General features: G+C 38.6%; 1 protein-coding gene across 1 annotated transcript in view; it reads right to left on the bottom strand.

Annotated features, from left to right (window-relative positions):
• Pask (PAS kinase) overlaps positions 1-24,736 on the bottom strand; it is a 352,511-nt gene that overhangs the window by 41,848 nt on the left and 285,927 nt on the right. Inside the window, exons 18-20 of the mRNA XM_070104515.1 lie at positions 18,724-18,846; positions 5,790-5,930; positions 2,339-2,538 (exon numbers count right to left, since the gene is read on the bottom strand). Of these exons, the coding sequence (XP_069960616.1) occupies positions 2,339-2,538; positions 5,790-5,930; positions 18,724-18,846 (464 nt within the window). The remainder of the gene's footprint in view (positions 1-2,338; positions 2,539-5,789; positions 5,931-18,723; positions 18,847-24,736) is intronic.

Raw genomic sequence — 24,736 nt, 5'->3', positions numbered from 1 at the left:
GCAAGGTATAATAATTTTCTTAAAGAGGCATCCTATAGGTGCAAATACAGATGAGACTGGTGGCATTCTTATAATTTAATCATATACATCTACCATCCGACTTACGACCAAATTCGGTTCCGAGAAACTGGTCGTTAGTCAAACTTTACAACTGAATATCAACAAAACATTTTTGTAATGACTTTATTTTATTGTTTTATTTTGGTATTTCATGTTTTACTTTACTTTTTATGCTGTTAGTACTGTATTTTATACTGTAAGGTTTAGGATAAACACTGTGTACAACACAAATAGTGGTTTATTTCCCAGAAATTTGGCATAAAAAACGCGGTCATAAGTCGAGTGGTCGCAAGTCGAGCAGGTCGTAAGTCCGATGGTAGGTGTACTATAGTGCAGAATGTTGTAGGATTTTCTATGTGCTTAGTATGATCTATGAAATTTAACATAAAAGTAAAACATTCTTACATTAATAGCACAATAATATACAGCTGATGGCAAAAGCATTATGACACTTCATAAAATTTAAAAAAAGTGACAGATATAGTCAGACACATGAACATTAAAAGAAAAAATTAGGTTGGTATGAATCTAATCAAAAAGCTTGAAATACAGTGTTAACAGAGGCTTGGGTTTAAAAAATTAAGTACAATTATCTAAGCTGTACAGTACTTAGTCATAATTTTATTTTGATCATGGGAATGTGCAAAACCCATAATATTCATAAAACACCTGGGGAATGGAAGGCATTCAGGTTCAATCCAAGGAAGGATAAGAATAAGTCCAGCCCTGAGGATAAAGATTCCTTCAGTGGCATAGAAGCACTTTCTCTGAATTAATCATAAGCAATACATGGAACAAACATGATAAACTTTCATGGGGTCGGTCCTGTAGTACTACGATTTTGATGCCAAGGCTGGTCCCTTAGTCCTATGCCATGATCTCAGCTCACTCAAATAAGCCGAGTGGTAAATTTGGGCATAGATATGAGGGAATAGGTCTGTGCAGTAAGTGTGCACCATATAAGAAAAATCCTGCAGCAAGCAGTGCGTAATAGGGAAAAAAAACGGCGACTATTTTTTTGGTTTGAAACGGCGACTTTGCAGTGTATTCTCGTATGTTTTTATTGTTGTATTTTCAGTTTCTTGGTCTCATTTGATAGAATGGAAGATATATTACAGAAATAGAGACGATTTTGATTGGTTTCTAGACTGAAAGTACCTTGAAATTGAGCTAAAAGGGGCAGATATGTTTGATTTTTGCTGATATTCCAGAGTACACAAATGATGTCACTCACTTAATACCTGTCCAACTGGCCAGTCTATTATGCATTTAGGAATGCAATGACATTATAGATACAATTATTACAATAATGCAGTAATCTGTATAACAGTAAATTTTCTATATTTTGTGCGATTAAAAATTCAAAATGGAAAGCAAGTGTAATATAAGAGGGCCTGGGGACATAACCAGTGAACAGAGGAAATGTTTTTTAAGTGCCATAAATGTCTACATTGTTTATTCTTGACCATATTTTTAAATTGGCAATTTTCAAATTTTGTGTGAAACTGGCCAAATTACCAATTTCTGATCACTTTATTAGATAGTTGAAAAAGGTAAATGGACAGTTTCTTGTACTCAATTAATAGAACAGAAGGAATACTAGCAAAATAGCTCTGAGTTTGGTCAACTGGAACACTGGAATTGGCTGAAAATAGGGCTCAAAGAACACAAAATTACTGATGTGTAAATATTAATATGCCAAGACTGCTAACTTTACAAGAGCATAATTCTGTTAAGTTTTTCATCCAATTTTGTACCTTTGGTTTCATTACCTCTGGAAAAAAGATTCTCTATCATTTTGTAAGAATTTTTTTTATTTTAATTCTCTGACCCCGAGAGCAAGTTTCAGATCAGGGGTCTCGACCCTGAAAGAGTTAAATGACTAAGGGAAGCAATGAAAACAAGATAACAAGATTCCACACACAGGAAAAGATGAACGAGCTATGGCTGGTGTAATACAGCCAATATATTTTTATGTTTCACAGGACTTTCATTTATAAGATTAACAAATTTCATTAAATATAAGTGAAAACTTTGTGTTCCTTGATTTAGCAAAAACACAAAATGCATATTAACTATATAATGCAGCTAGAACTCGTTTATTACTAACTTTTTTTAACACACTGGCCGTTTCTCACCAAGGCAGGGTGACCCAAAAATAAAGAAAAACCCCAACACTTACCATCACTCATACATAAACACTGTCTTTGCAAAAGCACTCAGATATGACAATTGAGTTCTTCATTATCTGCACTTCTTAAATCTCACACAAACTTACTTGTTTCCTTTAAGCACCTCTGGACTACAATACTCCACAGTTCCAGCAAACTGAGAAAACATCTTGCCAGGTTTGGTAAAAGCCGATGAACCGAAGTCGATGAGTTTGACGTGGAACTTATTATTCAGTATCACATTCTCATCTTTCACGTCTCTATGGATGATGTTTAGTGAGTGAAGATAGGTTAGAGCGGAGACAATCTGTTAAGGTAAGAGAAACAGCTGGATTTAAATAATTTATGCATATATTAGTGCATTATATACTAGGAATTGTCTAATGGGCTGGCAGTTATGTAATGAACAATTCGTCAGAGGCAACTGGTATGGCAGTTGTTTGGTGGCTGCTGAATTCTAAATTGCAAGCATCAATAGTCTAACTGGTAAGGTTATCAACCAAGATGCCTAGTCAGTGGTTAGGATGCAAGAGCTAATGGTACCTGGAACGAGATAAGTACCAAGAGGCTCAATCCACGTACATATTTAAAATTAAATAAAGTATGAAAGACCTACAATATATCCGACAATTTGAAGTTAAAAGAGGACCTGGAGCCCAACCTTTCCAAACTGAGCTACATATGTATGCATATATACACACAGAGATGTCATAAGAACATAAGAACGAAGGAACACTGCAGAAGGCCTACTGGCCCATGCGAGGCAGGTCCAAGTCTCCTACCGGCTTAAGCCAATGCACCCAACCTAGTCAGGTCAGGTCACATTGACTTAAGGGAGGAACACGGCAACCGACCTGGTAGCACAAGCTATCAGGTCCAACTCACACCCACCCACATCCACTCATGTATTTATCCAACCTATTTTTAAAGCTACACAACGTTCTGGCCTCTATAACTGTACTCGGGAGTTTGTTCCACTCATCCACAACTCTATTACCAAACCAGTACTTTCCTATATCCTTCCTGAATCTGAATTTTTCCAACTTAAAACCATTGCTGCGAGTCCTGTCTAGGCTAGATATTTTCAGCACACTATTTACATCCCCTTTATTTATTCCTGTCTTCCATTTATACACCTCAATCATATCCCCCCTAATTCTACGTCTTTCTAGAGAGTGCAGATTCAGGACCCTTAGTCTATCATCATAGGGAAGGTTTCTGATACATGGGATCAACTTTGTCATCCTCCTTTGTACATTTTCCAGAGAATTTATATCCATCCTGTAATACAGTGACCAAAACTGTGCAGCATAATCTAAATGAGGCCTAACCAAGGATGTATAGAGTTGAAGAACAACCTGAGGACTCCTATTATTTATGCTTCTTGATATGAAGCCAAGGATTCTATTAGCTTTATTGCGAACACTTATGCACTGTTGTCTTGGTTTCAGATTACTGCTAACCAGAACTCCTAAATCTTTTTCGCAATCCGTAATATTAAGATCTACATTATTTAGTTTATATGTGGCATGGTTATTGTCCTGTCCAACATTTAGAACTTTGCATTTGTCTATATTAAACTGCATCTGCCACTTCTCCGACCACTGCATCAGTCTATTCAAATCTTCCTGGAGTGCTCGAATGTCCTCGTCAGAATGAATTCGACGGCCTATTTTGGTGTCATCGGCAAACTTGCCGATGTCGCTCTTTATGCCCTCATCTATGTCGTTTATGTAGATTGTGAACAGCAGGGGGCCCAACACTGACCCCTGTGGAACACCGCTCGTAACGCTTCCCCACTCTGATTTCTCCCCATTTATGCAAACTCTCTGCTGCCTATTTGTCAACCATGCCTCTATCCAGGAAAAAATTTCTCCTCCTATTCCATGTGCTTTAATTTTCCTCAATAGTCTCTGATGTGGGACCCTGTCAAAGGCCTTACTGAAGTCCATATACACAATATCATATTCATTACCATGATCTACCTCCTCAAATACCTTAGTGAAAAAAGTTAATAAATTCGTAAGGCAGGAACGCCCCTTTGTAAAACCATGCTGAGATTCATTGATTAATTTATGCTTTTCAAGGTGGCTACGAACTGCCTCGGCAATTATTGATTCCATAAATTTTCCCACTATGGAGGTTAGGCTTATTGGTCTATAGTTCGAAGCTAAGGACCTGTCACCTGTTTTGAAAATAGGTATCACATTTGCCATTTTCCACTTATCTGGCACCATGCCAGTTTGTAGTGATATGTTGAAAAGATTAGCCAAAGGTGTGCTAAGCTCCTCTTTACATTCCTTTAGAACCCTTGCATACAGTTCATCAGGGCCTGGGGATTTGTTAGGTTTTAATTTATCTATTTGCCTAAGGACCATGTCACTTGTGACCCTAATCGTGCACAGTTTATTATCGTCCTGTTCTACATAATTTATCATTACTGGAATATCGCTGGTATCCTCCTGTGTAAAAACTGAGAGGAAGTATGTGTTAAAAATTCTACACATTTCCTTATCACTGTCAGTGAGCTGACCCGAGGAACTTTTGAGTGGGCCTATCTTGTCCCTGATCTTACTTCTGTATACCTGAAAGAATCCTTTTGGGTTAGTCTTCAATTCTCTTGCAACTTTAACCTCATAATCTCTTTTTGCTTTTCTAATTCCCTTTTTTATTTCTCTCTTTAACTGAATATATCGATTTCTTAATTGCCCCTCTCCTCTTTTGATTTGCCTATATATGCCTCTCTTTTGACCAATCAGATATTTTAATCTATTGTTCATCCATTTAGGATCATTTTTGTTTGATCTGATTTCCCTATTTGGAACATAATTTGACTGAGCAGCTAGAACTATGCCCTGGAAAGCATCATATCGGCAACCATCACCACCTACCTGACCCTTAGTCAGGTCATTCCAGTTCAGCCCACCTAAGTAATTTTTCAGTCCTATGAAATCAGCCAAGCGAAAGTCAGGGACGGAGACTTGATTGCCATTATTAGGGGAATTCCATGCCTGAGAGCAATGTGTAGTGTGAATATCATGTAGAGAATCTGGAAAACAGAAATTAATAGACAAAGTAGGGTGGCCATGGATATAATTCAGAGTAATAGGAAGGAGTTGAAGTGATTTGGGTATGTGGAGAGGATGGAGAGAGAGATAGGTTGATAAAGTGGATGTATAAATTTGGGGTGGAAGGTAGGAGGAAGAGAGGTTGTCCCAGCAATGGCTGGAGGGAAGGGGTACAAGAGACTTTAACATCCAGCAGATTTGTGCAAATGTGTTATACAGGAATGAATGGAAACATGAGGTTTTTAATGGATGTGTTGTTGAGTATGAGTAAGGTGGCTTTTATGAAGGGATTCAGGATAAGCAGTTAGCCATGAGTGAGTCCTGGAAATAGGAGATGCAATGCCTGCACTCTGAAGGAGGGGTTGGGATACTGCAATCATGAAGGTGATCTAACTGTGATGGCAGTACACTTATAGGAAGAAGGCAACCAAGTGAATGTTGGTCTTACCTTCCAGCAAGGAAGAGTGAAGAGAGAGGCTATGTTACATACCTGTCTGAAGATATGAGCTGCAAGAGGTTCTTCAAGAATTGGATTACGGTCGATAAATTCAAACAGGTCCATACCTGCACCCCATTTCTCCATTACAAGTTGGAAATAGTCATCATTTTCAAACATATCAAGCACAGAAACCTGCAACATAATTTAACAAATTACACCTAAAGCACTACTACACTGCACTCCTATTTGAGGATGATCCAAACATCACATTTTCTATACACTTTTATCTATGTACAAGATTTTTTATAAAACTGGCACTCCAACAATGGAACACTTTACAATCATAAGTGATATTAGAAAAATAATTAGTAAGAAATTTACTAATCTTCCCATGAAATTCAAATGAAAGGAACATATCACCATCATTTGCAATACCTGACCAGCCGGGCTGTGGCTCGTACGTTGGTTTGCATGCAGCCAGCAGCAACAGCCTGGTTGATCAGGCTCTGATCCACCAGGAGGCCTGGTCACAGACCGGGCCGCGGGGGCGTTGACCCCCAGAACTCTCTCCAGGTAAACTCCAGGTAATACCTCAAAGTTAGACATACAGTAGGGCCCCACTTTTATGGTAGGTTAGGTTCCAGGCTGCCGCTGCAAAGCAGATATTGCTGGAATGCAGAACGCCATTTTCTATACAAGTCTCCCTCAACATTCACGTTTTCAGCTTTCGGGGGCTTCACACATTCGCGAATTCCCAACCGCCAAATTCCCAGCCACCAAGTTCCCAGCCGCCAAATCATATTCAAGTTTCCCGCCACCTGCGAGTCCCTACTACCCTCCCACCGACCCCCGCAACTGGCAGCCAGCCCTCCCACCACTCAGCGTGGTGAGTGTTTTGTTTGTTCATTATTTGCTATTAAACTACAGTATAAATAATGTAAACCCATTCATGACTGCATATTGGAATGGCTATTCGGACAGGTATTAGACGGTGACATCATGTGTTTACTCTTGAACACAGCAAAGAATCAAATATTTCTGCTACTGCTAATAATAACAATAGTAATAATAATAATAATAATAATAATAATAATAATAATAATAATAATAATAATAATAATAAATACGATATAATTGAAGAAGGAAGTTGTACAAAAATACAAGGGAGTGGTTGACACATCGTCAGTGTGGCTTTGTTTATGCTGGAGTGAGCATTAGTCTCCGTGCTCTTCCAAACATTTCACAATAATTCATTGTGTTTGGTGCTTGTAGATTGAGTGCGACTGGAGTGGTTGAGGCAGCGATTGAGGCAGCTGTTGAGGCAGTGGTTGAGGCAGCGATTGAGGCAGTGGTTGAGGCAGCGATTGAGGCAGTGGCTGAGGCAGTGGTTGAGGCAGCGATTGAGGCAGTGGTTGAGGCAGCTGTTGAGGCAGCGATTGAGGCAGTGGGTGAGACAGCTGTTGAGGCAGTGGGTGAGGCAGCTGTTGAGGCAGTGATTGAGGCAGTGGGTGAGGCAGCTGTTGAGGTAGCGATTGAGGCAGTGGGTGAGGCAGCTGTTGAGGCAGCGATTGAGGCAGTGGTTGAGGCAGCTGTTGAGGCAGCTATTGAGGCAGTGGTATTTAATAACATACATGTTATTAATAATAATAATACATGTTATTAATAATATGTACTATTATTATTTATAACATATATGTTATTAAATACCACTGCCTCAACTGCTGAATTATTGTGAAATGTTTGGAAGAGCAGGGAGACTAATGCTCACTCCAGCATAAACAAAGCCACACTGACGATGTTTCAACCACTCCCTCATATTTTTGTACAATTTCCTTCTTCAATTATATAGTATTATTATTATTATTACTATTGTTATTATTAGCAGTAGCAGAAATGTTTGATTCTTTGCTGTGTTCAAGAGTAAACACATGATGTCACCGTCCAATACCTGTCCGAATAGCCATTCCAATATGCAGTCATGAATGGGTTTACATTATTTATACTGTAGTTTAATAGCAAATAATGAACAAACAAAACACTCACCACACTGAGTGGTGGGAGGGCTGGCTGCCAGTTGCGGGGGTCAGAGGAAGGGTAGTAGGGACTCGCAGTGGTTGAGGAAGTGGTGGAGGCATTGGCGGAGGCAGTGGTGGAGTCTGTGGTATTTAATAGCATACATGTTATTTAGTACAATTTAGTACAATTTACGACGTTTTCATGTATTTTATGATTGTTCATGGTTCAACAAGTTAAGGAAGCAGTATTGCATTATATTTCCCTACAATATATTGGGGCACCAAACATTCACGGTTTTTCAACATTCACGAAGCTCTTGATCCCCTAACCCTCGTTAATATTGAGGGAGACCTGTACTTATGAATGCATATAAATTCCAGATAACAGGTTTACACTAACATATATTAAGTTAGCAATAGAACTAGGCATTTAAAAATAATAAAAAGTAATATACACAGTACACTCATTATTTACCTCAAAATATTTATAGTCTTTATATAGGGCAAAAGGTGAGTAGTATTTACTATAAGAAGTCAAGTGTGGTAGGTACGGTAGCCCTCCAGGTCACCCCACCCACACATACTATACTGCGATGTTTAAAGTGTCCTAGAGTGACAAAATGCATATACAGTACACTCATTATTTACCTTAAAATATTTGTAGTCTTAATGGTCTTAATGTAGGGTGAGAGGTGAAAGTATTTATTTGTAGTAAGTTGTGTGGGAGGTATGGTAGCCCGCCTGGCCACCCCACATTTAAAGCGCATATACAGTACACTCATTACTTCTTTCTTTCTTTCAATGCACCAGCCGTATCCCACTGAGGTGGGTGGCCCAAAAGGAAAAATTTAGTAATATATACAGGAAAAGGGGTTACTAGCCCATTGCTCCCGGCATTTTAGTTGCCTCTTACAACACGCATGGCTTACGGAGGAAGAATTCTGTTCCACTTCCCCATGGAGATAAAAGGAAATAGACAAGAACAGGAACTAGAAAGAAAATAGAAGAAAACCCAGAGGGGTATGTATATATATGCATGTACATGTATGTGTAGTGTGACCTAAGTGTAAGTAGAAGTAGCAAGACATACCTGAAATCTTGCATGTTTATAAAACAGAAAAAAGGACACCAGCAATCCTACCATCATGTAAAACAATTACAGGCTTTCGTTTTACACTCACTTGGTAGGATGGTAGTACTTCCCAGGGCAGTTGCTGTCTACCAACCTACTACCTAGGACTCATTACTTATCTTAAAATATTTGTAGTCAATGTAGGGTGAGAGGTGAGTAAGCGAGATAAAAACGAATAAACAAGAGAGAGAGAACCAGTAAGAAGACAGAGCCGCACACTACTATGTAAACAAATGTGTCTGGTTATGGTTGATACACGTTCATACAAACACCTTACATTGTGTACAAGCTGTCTCCACAGTGGTACAGAAGAATAAATAAAGACCAACATTTCCATTCTTGTGTAACATCATTTTTAGCAGGAATGATGCTCTGACAAGTTATTATTATTACTACAAATTATTATTATTTTTTTATTAACACATTGGCCAATTCCCACCAAGGCAGGGTGGCCCGAAAAAAAAAACTTTCGTCATCATTCACTCCATCACTGTCTTGCTAGAGGGGTGCTTTACATTAGTTATAAAACTGCAACATTAACACCCCTCCTCCAGAGTGCAGACACTGTACTTCCCATCTCCAGGACTCAGGTCCGGCCTGCCGGTTTCCCTGAATCTCTTCATAAATGTTGCTTTGCTCACACTCCAACAACACGTCACGTATTTAAAAACATTTGTCTCCATTCACTCCTACCAAATACGCTCACGCATGCTTGCTGGAAGTCCAAACCGCTCACACACAAAACCTCCTTTACCCCCTCCCTCCAACCTTTCCTAGGCCGACCTCTACCCCGCCTTCCCTCCACTACAGATTTATACACTCGAAATCTTTGTTTTGTTTCATTCTCTCTGCACGTCCGAACCACCTCAACAACCCCTCCTAAGCCCTCTGGATACCAGTTTTGGTAATCTCACACCTACTCCTAATTTCCAAACTACGAATTCTCTGCATTATATTCACACCACACATTGCCCTCAGACATGACATCTCCACTGCCTCCAGCCTTCTCCTCATTGTAACATTCATCACCCATGCTTCACACCCATATCAGAGTGTTGGCATAACTACTCTCATACATTCCCCTCTCTGCTTCCACAGACAAAGTTCTTTGTCTCCACATACTCCTAAGTGCACCACTCACCCTCTTTCCCTCACCAATTCTATGATTTACCTCATCCTTCATAGACCCATCTGCTGACACATCCACTCCTAAATATCTGACTACATTCACCTCCTCCATACTCTCTCCCTCCAATCTGATACCCAATCATTCGTCACCTAATCTTTTTGTTATCCTCATCACCTTATTCTTTCCTATATTCACTTTTAATTTTCTTCTTTTACATACCCTACCAAATTCATCCACCAACCTCTGCAACTTCTCTTCAGAATCTCCCAAAAGCACAGTGTCATCAGCAAAGAGCAACTGTGACAATTCCCACTTTGTGTTTGATTCTTTATCTTTTAACTCCACACCTCTTGCCAAGACCCTTGCATTTACTTCTCTTACAACCCCATCTATAAATATATTGAGCAACCACAGTGACATCACACCCCCTTGTCTAAGGCCTACTTTTATTGGGAAATAATCTCCCTCTCTCGTACATACTCTACCCTGAGCCTCAATATCCTCATAAAAACTCTTCACTGCTTTCAGTAACCTACCTCCTATACCATACACCTGCAACATCTGCCACACTGCCCCCCTACCCACCCTGTCATACACCTTTTCCAAATCCATAAATGCCACAAAAACATATAGGTGAACAGTATTTAGATAAGGCTTTAGCCTTATCTAAATACTGTTCACCTATATGTTTCACTGTAAACACTTGGTCTACACACCCCCCACCTTTCCTAAAGCCTCCTTGTTCATCTGCTATCCTATTCTCCATCTTACTTTTAATTCTTTCAATAGTAACTCTACAATACACTTTACCAGGTATACTCAAAAGACTTATTCCCCTATAATTTTTGCACTCTCTTTTGTTCCCTTTGCCTTTATACAAAGGAACTATGCACGCTCTCTGCCAATCCCTAGGTACCTTACCCTCTTCCATACATTTATTAAATAATAGCACCAACCACTCCAAAACTATATCCCCACCTGCTTTTAACATTTCTATCTTTATCCTATCAATCCCGGCTGCCTTACCCCCTTTCATTCTACCCACTGCCTCATGAACTTCTCCAACACTCACAACTGGCTCTTCCTCACTCCTACAAGATGTTATCCCTTCTTGTGCTATACATGAAATCACAGCTTTTCTCTATCTTCATCAAGATTTAACAATTCTTCAAAATATTCCCTCCATCTTCCCAATACCTCTAACTCTTCATTTAATAACTCTCCTCTCCTATTTTTAACTGTCAAATCCATTTGTTCCCTAGGCTTCCTCAACTTATTAATCTCATTCCAAAACTTTTTCTTATTTTCAACACAATTTGATAACATCTCACCCATTCTCTCATTTGCTCTCTTTTTACATTGCTTCACCACTCTTTTTCTCTCCATATACTCTTCCCTCCTTGCATCACTTCTACTTTGTAAAAACCTCTCATATGATAACTTTTTCTCCATTACTACTCTCTTTACATCATTCTGCACCCACTTTCCTGTAACCACAAACTTCTGCTGAACACTCTAACACTACATTCTTAAACCTACCCCATACATCTTCGACCCCATTGCCTATACTCTCACTAGTTCATCTACCATCCAATAGTTGTATATATCTTCTTTCTTTCTTTCAACACACCGGCCGTATCCCACCGAGGCGAGGTGGCCCAAAAGGAAAAACGGAAGTTTCTCCTTTTACATTTAGTAATATAAACAGGAGAAGGGGTTACTAGTCCCTTGTGCCTGGCATTTTAGTCGCCTCTTACAACACGCATGGCTTATGGAGGAATTCTGTTCCACTTCCCCATGGAGGTAAGAGGAAATAAACAAGAACAAGAACTAGAAAGAAAATAGAAGAAAACTCTGAGGGGTGTGTGTATATATATATATATATATATATATGCTTGTACATGTATGTATGGTGTGACCCAAGTGTAAGCAGAAGTAGCAAGACGTACCTGAAATCTTGCATGTGTATGAGACAGAAAAAAAAGACACCAGCAATCCTACCATCGTGTAAAACAATTACAGGCTTCCGTTTTACACTCACTTGGCAGGACAGTAGTACCTCCCTGGGTGGTTGCTGTCTACCAACCTACTACCTAGGTTGTATATATCTTACCCTAACTTTATACACCTTCACCTCTCTCTTACATGCTGCATCTATTTTCCTTGTATCCCATCTACCTTTTACTCTCACAGTAGCTGCAACTAAAATGTGATCTGATATATCTGTGGCCCCTCTATAAACAAGTACATCCTTAAGTCTACTCAACAGTCTTTTATCTACCAATACGTAGTCCAACAAACTATTTTCATTATGTCCTACATCATATGTATACTTATTTATCATCTTTTTCTTAAAATATGTATTACCTATAACTAATCCCCTTTCTATACGAAGTTCAATCAAAGGGCTCCCATTATCATTTACACCTGGCATCCCAAACTTACCTACCACATCCTCTCTAAATGTTTTTCCTACTTTAGCATTTAGGTCCCCTACCACGAACTCTTTCTCACTTGGTTCAAAGGTTTCTATACATTTGCTTAACATCTCCCAAAATCTCTCTCTTTCCTCTAAACATCTCCCATCTCCAGGTTCATAAAGGTTCATTATGACCCACTTTTTGCATCTGACCCTTATTTTAATCCACTTAATCCTTGAATTTACACATTTATATTCCCTCTTCTCCTTCCATAACTGATCATTCAACATTATTGCTACCCCTTTCTTAGCTCTAACTCTCTCAGATAGTCCTGACTTAATCCCATTTATTTCTCCCTACCGAAACTCGCCTACTCCCTTTAGCTTTGTTTCGCTTAGGGCCAGGACATCCAACTTCTTTTCATTCATAACATTAGCAATCATCTCATTCTTATCAACCTCGCTACATCCACATAGTTATGATTTTTGTCGACTAGTACACTGGAATTGGCGGCAAATAGGGCTCAAAGTGGGCGAAATCGCCGATGCGTAAACATCGTCGAGACCGCTAACTTCACAAATTTCGTAAGTCTTTCATCAAATTTCATACTTTTGGTGTCATTATGATCGGGAAAAGATTCTCTGTCTTTTCATAAGAAATTTTTTTTTTCCGACCCTGAGAACAAGTTTAACTCTTTCAGGGTCCACAGACCCTCTCAGAGACTTGTTCTCAGGGGCCCCCAAATTAAAAAAAAAAAAAAATATATGAAAAGATAGAGAATCTTCTCCCGATCATAATGACACCAAAAGTACGAAATTTGATGGAAAACTTACGGAATTATGCTCTCACAAAGTTTGCAGTCTTGACGATGTTTACACATCAGCAATTTTGCCCACTTTGAACCGGCCAATTCCAGTGTACTAATTGACAAAAATCATAACTATTTCGCTACAACTCCATTTTTTCTATCAAATGAGTACAAGAAACCACCCATTTACCAATTCCAACTATCCAATACAATGGTCAGAATTTAGCAATTTTGCCAATTTCACACAAATTTCCAAAGATGCCAATTTCCAAATAGGGTCCAGAATAAACAAGACATTCCTGGCACTAAAATAACAAGTTCTCTGTTCATTAGTCACATCCCCAGGCCCATCTTATATTTCTTTGGCTTTCCACTTTGAATTTTTATTCTTACAAAAAATAGAAGATTTACTGTTATGCAGACTACTGCATTAGTGTAGAAATGGTATAGATAATATCAGTGCACTTGTGAAAGAATATCAGACTCACCAGTTGAAGTGTATTGGACGCTTGGCATGATTTGTTTACTTTTGAACTTTGGTAAAAATCGAACATTTCTGTTACTTTGAGCTCAATTTCAACGTACTTTTCATTGTAAAACCAGTCAAAATCATCTCAATTTCTGTAATATGTCTTCCATTCTATAAAATGAGACCAGGAAAACTAGAATACAGCAATAAATACCATATGAAAATACAATGCAAAGTCGCTGTTTTAATCCAAAAAAACGGTTAAAGTTTTTTTTTTCTCATTACACATTGTGTGCTGCAGGATTTTTTTTGTACTGCGCACACTGACCACATAGACCCATTCTTTCATAAGTAGGCCTACCAGCTTTCTCTCACTAGATTTGAGGGCGCTAGAATTTAGGCGTACTAGTACGTCAAAAACCCTGGGGCGTAAGCCATACTAGTACGGCCAAAACCCTGAAAGGGTTAAGAGAGGGCTTCTCGACCCTGAAAGGGTTAACTGACAAATCCATTTGTTCCCTAGGCTTTCTTAACTTGTTTATCTCACTCCAAATTTTTTTCTTATTTTCTGCAAAATTTCTTGACAGTGCCTCTCCCACTATCATTTGCTCTCCTTTTGTACTCTCTGACCACTCTCTTCACCTTTCTTTTACTCTCCATATACTCTGCTCTTCTTATAACATTTCTGCTTTGTAAAAACCTCTCATAAGGTACCTTTTTCTCTTTTATCACACCCTTTACTTCATCATTCCACCAATCACTCCTCTTTCCTCCTGCACCCACCCTTCTATAACCACAAACTTCTGCCCCACATTCTAATACTTCATTTTTAAAACTATTCCAACCCTCTTCAACCCCCCACTACTCATACTTGCACTAGCCCACCTTTCTGCCAATAGTTGCTTATATCTTACCCTAACTTCCTCCTCCCTTAGTTTATACACTTTCACCTCTTATTTGTTGTTGCCATTTTCATTTGTCCCATCTACCTCTTACTCTAACTGTAGCTACAACTAAATAATGATCCAAGATATCAGTTGCCCCTCTATAAACATGTACATCTTGACGCCTACCCATCAACCTTTTATCCACCAATACACAATCTAACAAACTACTTTCATTATGTGCTACATCATACCTTGTATATTTATTTATCCTCTTTTTCATAAAATATGTATTACTTATTACGAAACCTCTTTCTACACATAGCTCAATTAAAGGCTCCTCATTTTCATTTACCCCTGGCACCCCAAATTTACCTACTACTCCCTCCACAACATTTTTACTCTCTTTAGCATTGAAATTCCAAACCACAAGTACTCTCACGCTTGGTTCAAAACTCCCCATGCACTCACTCAACATTTCACAAAATCTCTCTCTCTCTCCTCTACACTTCTCTCTTCTCCAGGTACATAAACACTTACTATAACCCACTTTTCACATCCATCCCTTATTTTACTCCATATAATCTTTGAATTAATACATTTATATTCCCTCTTTTCCTGCCATAACTTATCCTTCAACATTATTGCTACTCCTTCTTTAGCTCTAACTGTATTTGAAACCCCTGACCTAATCCCATTTATTCCTCTCCACTGAAACTCACCCACCCCCTTCAGCTTTGTTTCACTTAAAGCCAGGATATCCAGCTTCTTATCATTCATAACATCCACAATCATCTCTTTCTTATCATTCGCACAACATCCACGCACATTCAAACTTCCCACTTTGACAATTTTCTTCTTTTTATTCTTTTTAGTAATTTTTACAGGAAAAGGGGTTACTAGCCCATTGTCCAACTCCTTTCAGCTTTGTTTCACAAATCATCTCTTACTTATCATTTGCACAACATCCATGCACATTCAAATATTCCACTTTGACAGTTTTCTTCTTTTTCTTTTTAGTAGGCTATACAGGAAAAGGAGCTACTATCCCATTGTTCCCGGCATTTTAGATGACTTTTACAACACGCATGGATATAAAAGGGAAAGCAATAAGAACTATAACTTTTTTTTTTTTTTTCAACAAGTCGGCCGTCTCCCACCGGGGCAGGGTGACCCAAAAAAGAAAGAAAATACTTTCATCATCATTCAACACTTTCACCACACTCACACATTATCACTGCTTTTGCAGAGGTGCTCAGAATACAACAGTTTAGAAGCATATACGTATAAAGATACACAACATATCCCTCCAAACCCCTCCTTTAAAGTGCAGGCATTGTACTTCCCATTTCCAGGACTCAAGTCCGACTATATGAAAATAACCGGTTTCCCTGAATCCCTTCACTAAATATTACCCTGCTCAGGTCCCAAGTATCATTCATCTCCATTCACTCCTATCTAACACGCTCATGCACGCTTGCTGGAAGTCCAAGCCCCTCGCCCACAAAACCTCCTTTACCCCCTCTTTCCAACCCTTTCGAGGACGACCCCTACCCCTCCTTCCTTCCCCTACAGATTTATATGCTTTCCATGTCATTCTACTTTGATCCATTCTCTCTAAATGACCAAACCACCTCAACAACCCCTCTTCTGCCCTCTGACTAATGCTTTTATTAACTCCACACCTTCTCCTAATTTCCACACTCCGAATTTTCTGCATAATATTTACACCACACATTGCCCTTAGACAGGACATCTCCACTGCCTCCAACCGTCTCCTCGCTGCTGCATTTACCACCCAAGCTTCACATCCATATAAGAGTGTTGGTACTACTATACTTTCATACATTCCCTTCCTTGCCTCCATAGATAACGTTTTTTGACTCCACATATACCTCAACGCACCACTCACCTTTTTTTCCCTCATCAATTCTATGATTAACCTCATCCTTCATAAGCCCATCCGCCGACACATCAACTCCCAAGTATCTGAAAACATTCACTTCTTCCATACTCCTCCTCCCCAATTTGATATCCAATTTTTCTTTATCTAAATCATTTGATACCCTCATCACCTTACTCTTTTCTATGTTCACTTTCAACTTTCTACCTTTACACACATTCTCAAACTCATCCACTAACCTTTGCAATTTTTCTTTAGAATCTCCCATAAGCACAGTATCATCAGCAAAAAGTAACTGTGTCATACATAAACATGTACATGTATGTGTAGTGTGACCTAAGTGCAGGTAGAAGTAGCAAGACGTACCTGAAATCTTGCATGTTTATGAGACAAAAAAAAAAAAACAAAAAAAAAAAACACCAGCAATCCTACCATCATGTAAAACAATTACAGGCTTTCGTTTTACACTCACTTGGCAGGACGGTAGTACCTCCCTGGGCGGTTGCTGTCAAGATGTGTGTATGTATATATATGTATGTGCATGTCTGTGTAGTGTGACCTAAGTGTAAGCAGAAGTGGCAAGATATACCTGTTATCCAGTGTGTTAATGTGACAGAAAAAAGACACCAGCAATCCTATCATCACATAAAACAGTTAAGGTTTCTGTTTCACAGTCATCTGGCAGGAATGCAGTACCTCCCTCTGTGGTTGCTGTCTACCAACCTACTACCTATTATTATTATAATTACACTCAAAGAAGCGCTAAACCAACAAGGGTCATGAATAGCTATAGATAGAGTGAAGACATATGAAAGGAATATTTTTCTAGTTAAGTAACTGGTGTGTGACTAGAGAAAACGTAATTCTTCTGAGAGAAAAAAACGAGACCATGATTTTCGATTAAAACAGCGATTTTGCAGTGTTTTCTCGTATGTTTTTTATAGTTGTATTTGCGATTTCTTGGTCTAATTTGATAGTCTGGAAGACATATTACAGAAATGGATATGATTTTGATTGATTTTAGCACTGGAAATGGCTTGAAACTGAGCTCAAAGTAACAGAAATGTTAAATTTTTGCCGATGTTCAAGAGTAAACAAATGACCTCACACGTCTAATACACGCCAGCTGGTGGGTCTAATATACATTCACAAATGTGGTGATGATATTTATACAATTATTACAATATTGCATAACAGTAAATCTTCTATTTTTGGCTTGAATAAAAATTCATTATGTGAATAAAAAATAAAAATGGAATTCATTTGTAAAGCCTCAAAACGTAACTAATGAACAGAGGAAATGTTAGTTTTGTGCCAGGAATACCTACATTGTTTATTCTGGACCCTATTTTGAAATTGCAATATTTTGAACTTTGTGTTAAATTGGCCAAATTACCAATTTCCGATCACTTTATTTTGTAGTTGAAACAGGTGACTTGGCGATTTCTTGTGCTCCATCGATAGAATAGAAGTAATACTAGTGAAATAGCTAAGAATTTGGTCGACTGGAATAATGTATGTAATTGGCCTAAAATAGAAGTCAAAGTCGGCAAAATCGCCGATTCGTAAATATCGCTGACATCAAAATTCGCGAGAGCATAATTTCGTCAATTTTCCATCAAATTTCGTACTTTTTGTTTTATTACCTTCAGAAAAATATTCTCTACCATTTCATAAGAAAAAATAACAAAATTTGTTTTTGAAAATTCTTGGACCCTGGTGTGCACTTTGAAATTTGGCCTCTGGACCCTGAAAGGGTTAATTATCTATCTGAACTTCTTTATTGGATAAAATCTGAAGCAAAACAATTTTTACTATATTCCAAAGAATGACTTGCTGAGAGTAGATAGTTGTAGATCAAGGCTTTAAAATGAGTGAAGTGCTTTGTGTGCTACACAGGGAGCAGTACCTAACAGACTCCATCTGGTTGCAGAATGCAAATAATGTCTCAAGAAGAGCTCAAGTGCTATTGAGGTTTAATACCACTAACTTTCATTCATTTTTCTATGGCATCCATGTTAAATCCTTAATTTTTCCACATTTCTTAATGCCTTCATCATTTAAAAGTTTTTCAACATTTTGCTACCTTCACATTCAAAATTAACAGCTCGAACCATAAATCACGATCACAAGTATCTAATACACTGCTCATGATGTGGGTAGTTTCCTCCATGGGTCTAATATAAAGCATAAATCTTACATAACAAAACATTAAAGCTACTTACAATGTTGGGATGGTCTAAGGTCATAAGAAGTGCAACTTCAAGAGGCACTCTTCGATGTAAAAGGGGATCATTAACCCAACTGTCTTGATATACTTTACTCTTCTTAATAAACTTTGTTACTACCTGTAAAATAGTTGAAAAATTATGTTTACCTTGCTAAGTACCCTGGCTGCATTACAATGTTACATCCATAACTGTTATTTTTTTATGAAGATAATTACTAGGGAATATTCAAACTGAGCTAAAATATCAAAGTTCACATGGTAATAAATAATAATAATAATAATAATAATAATAATAATAATAATAATAATAATAATAAAAAAAGGTTGGGAGGGAAATATTTTTTTGAGGATAGTCTTGATGTGGACTGTAAGGTCTCCAAATTTTTTAGTGTGAGAAAATACATACCCAAAAATCTCATAAACCTAGTGCTGCCAGATGTAAGTCACCCATTCTTTTTCTTTTTTTCTTTTAATGTCACATAATTATATCGAAATACAGGGTAGAGCATGTTAACCTAAGCAAACCTAAAATAACTGAGAAGAACAAATAGTGAAACAAATGCCATGCAGAAATATATGAAATGCAAGTCATACGAAACTGGCTGTACTAACAATTTGTATGAAACTGGCTGTACTAACAATTTGTATGAAACTGGCTGTACTAACAATCTGTATGAAACTGGCTGTACTAACAATTTGTATAAAACTGGCTGTACTAACAATCTGTATGAAACTGGCTCTACTAACAATTTGTATGAAACTGGCTGTACTAATAATTTGTATAAAACTGGCTGTACTAACAATTTGTATGAAACTGGCTGTACTATCAATCTGTATGAAACTGGCTGTACTAACAATTTGTATGAAACTGGCTGTACTATCAATCTGTATGAAACTGGCTGTACTAACAATTTGTATGAAACTGGCTGTACTATCAATCTGTATGAAACTGGCTGTACTAACAATTTGTATGAAACTGGCTGTACTATCAATCTGTATGAAACTGGCTGTACTAACAATTTGTATGAAACTGGCTGTACTATCAATCTGTATGAAACTGGCTGTACTAACAATTCATATTAAAGTGGCTGTACTAACAATTTGTATGAAACTGGCTGTAATAACAATTCATATAAAACTGGCTGTAGTAACAATTTATATAAAACTAGCTGCACTAACAATTTGTAAGAAATAGCTGTCCTGAAGACCAGGTTGGCAATGCATTCCTACTAATTATTTTCTTCACTGTGGTTCTTAAGTTACAATGATACTGTACACCATGAAAACTTTTGTAATTTGTTTCTTTTCAGTTTAGTTAAATGGAATGAGAAGACATCAATATTCTAATGATCCATCAAATCCTAACATTCTCACTCATCCTTTAGTGCAGGCACTGTACTTACCACCTCCAGAACTCAAGTCCACCTTTCTGGTTTCCCCCTTAACCCCTTCATAAATGATACCTTGCTCACAATTTGCCAGAATGTTAAATCCAAATACCCACTTGTCTTCACTCTCTACCATCTAACACGCACATACATGCCTATTGGATAGTCAAACCCCATCCACGTAAAATCTCATAAACCGTCTCTCTAACGTTTACTGCAATGTTCCCTAACCTCCTTCCACTCACCCTGGATTTATGCACAATTTTGGTCAACCTATTCAACTTCATCCTTTCTAAATGACCAAATTATCTTAAAAATCCTTTCTCTGAAATATATCTCTCATAACACCTTACTGTATGGTAATTCCTACACTCTACATTCACTGCTTATTCATACCACACACTTATCTCAAATATGACAGCTACACTGTTTCCAGACTTCTTTTCACTGCCACATTCACAATCAAACAATTTTTTTTTTTTAACAAGTAGGCCATCTCCCACTGAGGCAGGAGACCCAAAAAGGTAGAAAATCCCCAAAAAGAAAATAATTTCATCATCATCCAACAGTTTCACCTCACTCATACATAATCACTGTTTTTACAGAGGCACCCAGATACAACAGTTTAGAAGCATATTTTTTTTTTTTTTTTTATTATCACACTGGCCGATTCCCACCAAGGCAGGGTGGCCCGAAAAAGAAAAACTTTCACCATCATTCACTCCATCACTGTCTTGCCAGAAGGGTGCATTACAGTACAGTTTTTAAATTGCAACATTAACACCCCTCCTTCAGAGTGCAGGCACTGTACTTCCCATCTCCAGGACTCAAGTCCGGCCTGCCGGTTTCCCTGAACCCCTTCATAAATGTTACTTTGCTCACACTCCAACAGCACGTCAAGTATTAAAAACCATTTGTCTCCATTCACTCCTATCAAACACACTCACGCATGCCTGCTGGAAGTCCAAGCCCCTCGCACACAAAACCTCCTTTACCCCCTCCCTCCAACCTTTCCTAGACCGACCCCTACCCCGCCTTCCTTCCACTACAGACTGATACGCTCTTGAAGTCATTCTGTTTCGCTCCATTCTCTCTACATGTCCTGCACCTCCTCCTAACTTCCAAACTACGAATTCTCTGCATTATATTCACACCACACATTGCCCTCAGACATGACATCTCCACTGCCTCCAGCCTTCTCCTCGCTGCAACATTCATCACCCATGCTTCACACCCATATAAGAGCGTTGGTAAAACTATACTCTCATACATTCCCCTCTTTGCCTCCAAGGACAAAGTTCTTTGTCTCCACAGACTCCTAAGTGCACCACTCACCCTTTTCCCCTCATCAATTCTATGATTCACCTCATCTTTCATAGACCCATCCGCTGACACGTCCACTCCCAAATATCTGAATACATTCACCTCCTCCATACTCTCTCCCTCCAATCTGATATCCAATCTTTCATCACCTAATCTTTTTGTTACCCTCATAACCTTACTCTTTCCTGTATTCACTTTTAATTTTCTTCTTTTGCATTTTTTTTTTTCCAACAAGTCAGCCATCTCCCACCGAGGCAGGGAGACCCAAAAAAGAAAGAAAATCCCCAAAAAGAAAATACTTTCATCATCATTCAACACTTTCACCACACTCGCACATTATCACTGTTTTTGCAGAGGGGCTCAGAATACAACAGTTTAGAAGCATACACATATAAAGATACACAACATATCCCTCCAAACTGCCAATATCCCAAACCCCTCCTTTAAAGTGCAGGCATTGTACTTCCCATTTCCAGGACTCAAGTCCAAATTCATCCACCAATCTCTGCAACTTCTCTTCAGAATCTCCCAAGAGCACAGTGTCATCAGCAAAGAGCAACTGTGACAACTCCCACTTTATGTGCGATTCTTTATCTTTTAACTCCACGCCTCTTGCCAAGACCCTCGCATTTACTTCTCTTACAACCCCATCTATAAATATATTAAACAACCACGGTGACATCACATATCCTTGTCTAAGGCCTACTTTTACTGGGAAATAATTTCCCTCTTTCCTACATACTCTAACTTGAGCCTCACTATCCTCGTAAAAACTCTTCACTGTTTTCAGTAACCTACCTCCTACACCATACACCTGCAACATCTGCCACATTGCCCCCCTATCCACCCTGTCATACGCCTTTTCCAAATCCATAAATGCCACAAAGACCTCTTTACTCTTTAGCCTTATCTAAATACTGCTCACTTATGTGTTTAAACACCTGGTCCACACACCCCCTACCTTTCCTAAAGCCTCCTTGTTCATCTGCTATCCTATTCTCCGTCTTACTCTTAATTCTTTCAATAATAACTCTACCATACACTTTACCAGGTATACTCAACAAACTTATCCCCCTATAATTTTTGCACTCTCTTTTGTCCCCTTTGCCTTTATACAAAGGAACTATGCATGCTCTCTGCCAATCCCTAGGTACCATACCTTCTTCCATACTTTTATTAAATAATTGGCACATAAAAGACTTTGTCAATGATCCAAGTCGGACCGAAACGTCGTCGTAAGCTTCTCTCTTTTATGTGCGGGTTATTTGTGTATCGTTCCAGTCACGGTATTGTGCCTTTTTTTGTTATTTATTAAATAATTGCACCAACCACTCCAAAACTATATCCCCACCTGCTTTTAACATTTCTATCTTCATCCCATCAATCCTGGCTGCCTTACCCCCTTTCATTTTACCTACTGCCTTACGAACTTTCCCCACACTCACAACTGGCTCTTCCTCACTCCTACAAGATGTTATTCCTCCTTGCCCTATACATGAAATCACAGCTTCCCTATCTTCATCAACATTTAACAATTCCTCAAAATATTCCCTCCATCTTCCCAATACCTCTAACTCTCCATTTAATAACTCTCCTCTCCTATTTTTAACTGACAAATCCATTTGTTCTCTAGGCTTCCTTAACTTGTTAATCTCACTCCAAAACTTTTTCTTATTTTCAACAAAATTTGTTGATAACATCTCACCCACTCTCTCATTTGCTCTCTTTTTACATGGCTTCACCACTCTCTTAACCTCTCTCTTTTTCTCCATATACTCTTCCCTCCTTGCATCACTTCTACTTTGTAAAAACTTCTCATATGCTAACTTTTTCTCCCTTACTACTCTCTTTACATCATCATTCCACCAATCGCTCCTCTTCCCTCCCGCACCCACCTTCCTGTAACCACAAACTTCTGCTGAACACTCCAACACTACATTTTTAAACCTACCCCATACCTCTTCGACCCCATTGCCTATGCCCTCATTAGCCCATCTATCCTCCAATAGCTGTTTATATCTTACCCTAACTGCCTCCTCTTTTAGTTTATAAACCTTCACCTCTCTCTTTCCTGATGCTTCTATTCTCCTTGTATCCCATCTACCTTTTACTCTCAGTGTAGCTACAACTAGAAAGTGATCTGATATATCTGTGGCCCCTCTATAAACATGTACATCCTGAAGTCTACTCAACAGTCTTTTATCTACCAATACATAATCCAACAAACTACTGTCATTTCGCCCTACATCATATCTTGTATACTTATTTATCCTCTTTTTCTTAAAATATGTATTACCTATAACTAAACCCCTTTCTATACAAAGTTCAATCAAAGGGCTCCCATTTTCATTTACACCTGGCACCCCAAACTTACCTACCACACCCTCTCTAAAAGTTTCTCCTACTTTAGCATTCAGGTCCCCTACCACAATTAATCTCTCACTTGGTTCAAAGGCTCCTATACATTCACTTAACATCTCCCAAAATCTCTCTCTCTCCTCTACATTCCTCTCTTCTCCAGGTGCATACATGCTTATTATGACCCACTTTTTGCATCCAACCTTTACTTTAATCCACATAATTCTTGAATTTACACATTCATATTCTCTTTTCTCCTTCCATAACTGATCCTTCAACATTACTGCTACCCCTTCCTTTGCTCTAACTCTCTCAGATACTCCAGGTTTAATCTCATTTATTTCCCCCCACCGAAACTCCCTTACCCCCTTTAGCTTTGTTTCGCTTAGGGCCAGGACATCCAACTTCTTTTCATTCATAACAACAGCAATCGTCTGTTTCTTGTCATCCGCACTACATCCACGCACATTCAAGCATCCCAGTTTTATAAAGTTTTTCTTCTTCTCTTTAGTAAATGTCTACAGGAGAAGGGGTTACTAGCCCATTGCTCCCGGCATTTTAGTCGCCTCATACGAAACGCATGGCTTACGGAGGAAAGATTCTTTTCCACTTTCCCATGGACAATAGAAGAAATAAAGAAGAACAAGAGCTATTTAGAAAAAGGAGAAAAACCTAGATGTATGTATATATATATGCATGTGCGTGTCTGTGAAGTGACCAAAGTGTAAGTAGGAGTAGCAAGATATTCCTGTTATCTAGCGTGTTTATGAAACAGAAAAAGACACCAGCAATCCTACCATCATGCAAAAACAGTTACAGGTTTCTGTTTCACAGTCATCTGGCAGGACGGTAGTACTTCCCTGGGTGGTTGCTGTCTACCAACCTACTACCTAGAAGCATATATAAAGATATATAACATATCCCACCAAACTGCCAACA

Source organism: Cherax quadricarinatus, chromosome 5 (genome assembly GCF_038502225.1).
Source record: "Cherax quadricarinatus isolate ZL_2023a chromosome 5, ASM3850222v1, whole genome shotgun sequence".
Taxonomy (NCBI): Eukaryota; Metazoa; Arthropoda; class Malacostraca; order Decapoda; family Parastacidae; genus Cherax; species Cherax quadricarinatus.
This window is presented reverse-complemented; position numbering and strand designations above follow the sequence as displayed.